Source organism: Megalobrama amblycephala, linkage group LG4, assembly GCF_018812025.1.
Source record: "Megalobrama amblycephala isolate DHTTF-2021 linkage group LG4, ASM1881202v1, whole genome shotgun sequence".
NCBI lineage: Eukaryota > Metazoa > Chordata > Actinopteri > Cypriniformes > Xenocyprididae > Megalobrama > Megalobrama amblycephala.
Window position 1 is genome coordinate 33,448,515 of NC_063047.1, and position 7,467 is coordinate 33,455,981.

At 35.9% G+C, this 7,467-nt stretch overlaps 1 protein-coding gene across 2 annotated transcripts in view; it reads right to left on the minus strand.

The window, feature by feature from the left end:
• The window catches only part of kremen1 (kringle containing transmembrane protein 1), a 77,019-nt gene extending 70,913 nt beyond the window's left edge, over nucleotides 1-6,106 (minus strand). The window contains exon 1 of one of the 2 annotated variants that reach the window (XM_048188950.1): nucleotides 5,812-6,106. In XM_048188950.1, the coding sequence (XP_048044907.1) occupies nucleotides 5,812-5,887 (76 nt within the window). In that variant the 5' untranslated portion in view covers nucleotides 5,888-6,106. The remainder of the gene's footprint in view (nucleotides 1-5,811) is intronic. The other variant, XM_048188949.1, reaches the window with a different exon arrangement.
• Between the last annotated feature and the right edge of the window lie 1,361 nt (nucleotides 6,107-7,467).

The window sequence follows — 7,467 nt, forward strand, 5'->3', positions numbered from 1 at the left end:
GACAAAGATTCCCCTGCACAAACTGGGAATATTGTATGAACCACTGGTTTAAGCTAGTGTACAGGACTAGACATACAATTTGAAATGCTTTCACACAAACATACACATATACATTAATGTAAACATGCCACGACAAGCAAGTTTTACTGGAAAAACTAGTCAAGACTTCAAAATGACAGCTTTTATGAGGATAAACAAGAACAAACAAAAGCAAAACAAAAAGAAAAAAAGAAAAACTGTAATCCCTAAACAAATAAATCATACATTTACAGCCTTTAAATAATAGTCATGACCTCCAAAGGATCCATACAGCAGTACTTTCTAAACAAGTGCACATAAAAAGAAAAAGAAAAAAAAGGAAGTGGTTAAAGGGACAGAGAAAAGCACAAAAGTTCTTCCCCTGCCCACATTTCCGACCACCTGGCTACTGTTTCCCTCCCGAGCCATACTTCACTGTCAGAGCGACTTTGAGTGAAGACACAAGACAAAGCGCAGGCGCTGCGATCCAAACAGCCCTGGCAAGAAAAAGAGGAGGAGAACAAGAGAGAAAGACAAAGATCGAGGGATAATAAAGACAGAGGAGAGAGGTAGCCAGCAATGGCAAGCATCAGAACAGCATGCAGAGAAAGATGATTCCAGAACTGATGAAGCATCTGTCAAGCAGACGCTAATGCGATATGGCAACAAATCCTCCTTTAACACTTTCAGCAAAGGCAGCATCATGTGTTTTTATCATGCTTTAACTGACTGACACTGATGTAGTTGACTGGTTGTGATTTCCTGTAACAGATGACATTTTGGATGAAATATAAACCAGCATTTTGATGTTGGATCTTTTGCAACGCAGGCAAACCGAAGAAACATCTAACAGTTTGTGTTCTGGAATTCCCAATCTTTTCAGCAACGTCTGCAAGATTAGATGAAATCTTGTCAAAGAGTAAACTAAGTGTCTGTAGATGAAATGCTGATTCATTTGATCATCACACACTCAAGCACAGAAATAACTTTAAACGGTGCTGATTTTGAGCAGAGATCTAATTTCAGATAACATGTTAATTTCTCACGACTGGCCGGGACCAATAAGCCACATGGTGCTTGCTTCGACTTTTGAAACGAGATGAAAGAAGAAGCTATCGCGACAGACAAGGCATGACATGGGTTTAATAACTCGAGCAAAATTGTTGTTGCTTTGAAGTCTTCAGTTTGCCCTTCAGCCATAACCATTCCATTCATTTTCACAATCAGCACATTTTGTTTTGAATAAAAAAAAAACACAGCAAACAAGTATCGCCAAGTTCACGCTTAACCGCAAAAATATGGGGGAAAAATTATGCATCTGCATTTTCTATCTGAAATAAAATCTTCAACAGAGATGAGAATGACATCATAAATGCGTCCTAGCGCTGTCTGGGAATCACTTGCTACATTCCAGTCAACAACATCTATCAACTAAACCCAAATCCACTTCACATGAGCATCTTCTCAAAGTCCCTGAATTAAACTCTAATCATTTAATACATAAATACATATCTCTTAGATATGTTTAAAATCAAAGGAGCAGAAGCTAGAGTTTTCTGAGGACAACAATAATGCATTTCTCTCTGTTAAAGGTGCAGTAAGTGATTTCTGAGAAACGCTGTTGAAAGTGGATCGGTCTGAGCGCCACAACACACTTGCTGCCAATCAGCAGTAGGGGGCGTGTCCACTCATGATGAGAAGGAGATTTGAAGAAAGACTAGAAAGAGAGATGACTGAGAGAGAAAAGGTCAGAGTAATATCACTGGAAAAAGAAGCGTTATGATCAGGCTAGAGCTTTAGGATTCGCGTTAATTAGAGCTGCCTGATTAATCGTTAAATGATCACAGTCCCATTTCAAACACCCACGCGGTCTCATTCCTAAATGACAACGAACTGTCTGTGTCTATTAAACCTTTGACAAAATCACACCGGAACATTCCAATCTGTGTTTGCGCTGCCGCTGACCCAAAGAAAGCAGTTATCATGTATAGGTATGAAACAACTTCACAAATAGTCTTTTTAACAACACACAGTAATGTTATTTCTGTGTTACAAACATTAAAATTACCACAGAAGTACTGGGATAAAAGATTATAGTTCAGATATAAACACTGATGTCTACAGAAGCGATCAAAATAGAACAAATCACCTTATGAAAGTAACTCGGCGCTTCAAATAACGATTGTGTCGATTACATTGTTACGCCACCAGGTGGCGACAAGTGACTGTTAAAAAAAGTATTTGTCATTGAGTCATTCATTCAAGAGATTTGTTCTAAAACACTGATTCATCCAGTAATGAATCAAGTATTTATGAGCAAGTCATTGAATTATTCACTCAAACCTTTTCTTAATTCATTCAAATTAATTAAACATAAAATAAACTGCAGCAATTAACATTTTGTCAGAACCTCTAGTAAATTATGTTATTTTGTTTAGTTGTTCAGAATTCTCTGTTTGAAACTATTGTGATTTTTCACATTATCCAGAATCGTGAAGCTCTAGCATTAATATTAGGCCACGTTCACACTGTACGTTTTGGGGATTGACAACCGCATTTACTTACTGGTGTGAGTCTCGAAATGTCCCGTTTACACAGCAACTTACAGTAGCGTCTTGAATACTTTCTGTATGAACGTGCAACGAGACGTCTTTGCGACATCTAGCGCATACATTTCAAAAAGAAACATAAAACTGACAGGAGCCATTCTGAGAATGCGGTTGTGAGTCCTGAAAACGTATGGGTGTGAGATATAGAATGCGGTTGTCACTCCCATAAATAAGCATACTGTGTGTGAACGTAACCGTATTAAGGACCCAAATACAGGACTGACAACCGTATTCTGCTGCTGTGTGAACGTGAAGCAATGAAGGAGGAGTGTTTTTTTCTGGTTGATTGCAAATATCAACACAACAGTGTTTCTTAGAATTTGCTTACAGCACCTTTAATGAAAAAAAAGATGTCATGCTCTTTCTTTCAAATGTCTAACATCTTCATTTAAAATGCAAAGTGTTTCATCATTCACAAGTTTAAATCTACACATCCTATCACAAATAGACATGCACAACAAAGTCTTTTCACTCTTCAGATATCAGTAACTGATTTGCAGAAAAGGAGAAGTGAAGAGCCTAACAAATGCAATAACTTGTGACACCCTAAAAACAATCACTTCAGTGGATCAAATACATGCACTAATTGATTCATGCAATTCATCTTGCTATCTGCAAATAATCATATTCACAAATTGGGGGCATAGTGTACAAATTGTTGCTCTGACTCACTGCTGTTGAATGATTTTCATTATATTTTATATGGAAACACAAGGAACATGCAATGAGCCATCAAGTCGTTTCACTAAATTATGTTTTTCTGCAACACATTCAAACCTCTGGGTGGATGGACATGTTACTACATGCCTTATTAATTATTACAGTGCTAATTAGCCATAAACCTGTCAAAATTAGTCATAAACCATGTCACGTGTCATAAAATGGTAGAAAAACTTTTAAAGAGGAATAAGTCACCCAAAAGCCTTATTATGAATTGAATATGTTCTGGAAAGCAGCTTTAAATACATTGCTAATGCATAGGTACAATATAGACGGCAGAGCTTATAAGCATCATTCAGATAGCCTAACCTGTCATTTGAATCAAAGGCTATAATTAAAAAAAAAAAAATTAAAAGAGAGCGTAGGGGATTTGGTTCTGAGACTTGAAACACAACACAAATTACAGCTTATGCTGGTAGCAAAGCGATGTGACAACTTAGAGCACTCCATTATAATCAATGCAAGCGGCGTGTGCATTTCAGTGAAGTCAGCTTCATTGATTCTTCAATTAGAGGCAATTTTAACTACTGAAATTTAGACAAACAAAATGTTTTTAAACTATGTTTCATCTATGCTACTACATTCATATCAATCTTCAAGTTCATTTTTGTAATTCTTTTCTTCTATTTCAGTTTTTGGAGAAAAAGTTGGATTAACCTTGGGTTCGGTAACACAAGTTAGCTAGCAGTCAATTAACTTGGCAGTCAACTTTATAACAATAAAAAAGTAAGTGATTGTTTCAAATAATAACCTGTTTGATAATGACACCTAATAATTCAATTCTATATCTGATTTTTATCAAACTCATTCTAGGAAAGAATGCTGTTTATCTGGCGTGCGAGAAGCTTGCTTTATGTGGTCATTGCTAAACATTTATGAATGAACATTTCTTTTGGATTTTGCATAGAGACTATGTAATCTATTGTGCTTCATGATAGTTGTCTAATGCTGAAGATGGATTTATGATACAATTAAATGTCTCAAGTTCACTTCTTGGAAAGGTATACTTAAATTATGGGACATAAAATTTTACTGTTTTGTGGTTTCTAAATGAAAATAATCTGTTGTTGAGCTTTCAACTACTATATATCATATGAAAAGAACATGAGCTGCTCATAAATAACAAGTAGATTCAGTTGTTTGAGAGAAAAACTAAAAGGCATCCAGTATTGAACATCAATGGCAGAGAAATACATCTGTAAATAAGAGTAGCTTAGGAGGGTTTTTTAATCCCAAGAGCAATTTAATTAGACAATGATGACACAAACAAATCCCTTACAGATATTTACAATGATAACAATAGCTTCCGCCAAAATGTCATAGTTACTGTGGTTATTGTTAGTAAAGTAAAACTGTGGTAACTTGTGGTAATCAGTCACTATTCTGTCATCACATAATGTATTGAAAGCTTACTTGCTCTCTTTGAATGAGATCCCATATTAGGATTTTGCAGTAAAAAAAAATGTCACTGTTAAAACTGGTATTGTGGTGGAAACTATGGTTACCATGGTACATTTTTTTAAAGGATTTCATATCTGTCCTGAAAAACACATTAAAGTGTGCAAACATAGCCAAGTGTGAAATATCCATGTGGCATATTGTGATTCTTAAATTTGGGGAGCTCTTGTATCCACTAAAATGATTGTAAAGAAAAAAAAATTATATCATATACATCATCTTTTTAGTGTTGAAAGGTACGCTTTCTCTATTTATAGCCTAAAGAATTATTTAAAAAGTGTTAAACACTAAATGAAAAATAATGAAAAATATTTAAAAAAGATATGAAATATGTTAATATTATATATATATATATATATATATTTCATATTTTATTTTAATATTTTATGACTTCATCCACGAATGCACAAAATATATATATTTTTAAATATATATATATATATATATATATATATATATATATATATATATATTTTTTTTTTTTTTTTTTTTTTTTTTTTTTTATTATATATATGCAATATATTTTCAAAATTAAAAAAAGTAATTAAATCACATGTCATTACCATTGCACACAATATTAACTACTCTCACCATCTGTCCATCACACTATACAAAAATCCACTTGATGGTTCTTTATACCAAGTTATGCAATAACTTGAAGAAACATAAATGAAGCAGTTTAAATTAGTTTCCTTTTTCAAGACTTGTCAAAAGTGTCTCCAATTGAAGAATCATCAAATGCAAAACAGCGAAGCTTAGTCTGCGCGATCAAATAGGGTTTTTGTAATTATTTAATGCTGAATGGATGGTGTGATTCATACAGCTGAAGCAGAGGCAAGACGAGGCAAGAAAAGTGACAGAACGCGCTGCACGCCGATGCTCATCTCGAGACCGGAGTCGGGACAATGCGGGCTCAACGCAGTGCACGACTGTAAGAAACATCTCATAAAAGACCTACAACCACCAGAATGCACAAAGTTACAAGTCATAAGAGTTGAGGACTAACCCGTATCGAACTGGTCTGAAGTTGACGCGTTGAGGCAGACAGCAAGGAGCAAAGCTGCGATTCTCCACGAATCCATCGCTCTTCTGTAGTAGGCTATAAGAGATCTGAACACCTTCTCTTCCTCTCTTCTCGCAGGTGAAGTGTTTTGGGTCCAGTCAGGTCAGTGGAGCTGATGCAGTGAGCAGTTGAATGTCATGAAATCTCGCTGCGCGTCCGCGTTAAGAGCGTCTCAACTTCTAGGCAGATCAGCGCTGCCCCCAGACACACACACACAAGACAGATAGCAGAAAAAGTAGGGATCCTATTTCAAATCATGTGACAGGAAATCGGGGCAATAGATTCAACCTGCCCCATGCATGGGGGCATATACCTGTTGCGCGCTGTGGGATGGCTAGAAATCCAATAGCTGTGAGCGAGACGGTCACAGAGAGTTAAGAAAATAATCCCTGAAGACTTTTAAACCGGTGTTGTTTCCAATATATGCCATTCTCATTATACAGACAGAGAGGTAGATACAACTTTTGATTTTTGAAACGTAGTAAATGTTGAAATTAACAGTTCACCGAAAAATGACAATTCTCACTCTCATGTCGTTCAAAAACCCGTAAGACCTTCATTCATCTTCGGACCAAAAATTAAGATATTTTTGATAAAATCCGAGAGCTTTCTGATCTCCCTATATACACAGCAACTTCATAACAAATTCCAAGGTCCAGAAATGTAGTAAAGACATCGTTAAAATAGCCCATGCGACTCCAGTGGATCAACCTTAATGTTATGAAGCGACAAGAATACTTTTTGTGCGCAAAAACAAAACAAAAATAACGATTTTATTCAACAATTTCTTCTCTTTCCTGTCAGTCTCTTTTGACGATGTAAACACAGTGCAGCGCTTCCGGATTCTATGTCAGAATGCCGGCTCATAATAATAATAATAAAACATTATTATGAAATAATATTCAAAATTCTATTGAGTTCCACAGAAGAATGAAGATCACACAGGTTTGGAATGATGTTATCAGAATTCCCTTCTACGTCCACAGAATAATTTGTATTTTCATTGTAGGTCAGTTAGCCTACATGTTAAGGAGTTAATTTGAAAGACTACAGTAGGCTGTTTTAAAAATGTAATTAATAAATGAAAAAATATACGACTAAGAAATTAAATAGGCTTTTGTATGCTTTCATTTGGTTCACAAGTTAGCTTTTTAACAATGTTGAGTTAATATTTGCACTTTTTTAATGTTTACATAAATGAGAGGAATAACTTAAATGTAAATTTAAAGCCTGTCAGCCTTCTGTGGTAAATAATGACACTGCTCACTGGAACATAAGCCTCATTTCAATGTCATACATTCCAGTCAATAAAACAAGCAGCATCAGTTGTGCAGAATGTCTCTCTCTAGTGGGAGAACGCATGAATGGAGGATCCATTACCTCAGTCTCCAGTGCAGAGCATGAAGGGGACAGCAGCCATAACACGTTTCCTCGGTGACTTCATCCACCGCTGAAATTAAAACGAACTCACCCAAAACCCCAAACGGCTCGGTAAAAATAACGCTCGCTGCCTGCTGCCTTTTTTAAGGTTTGAAATGATTCGGTTGGGTATGAAAGTGACCATAACGGAGTGAATCATCAGCAGGATGTTCGGCACAC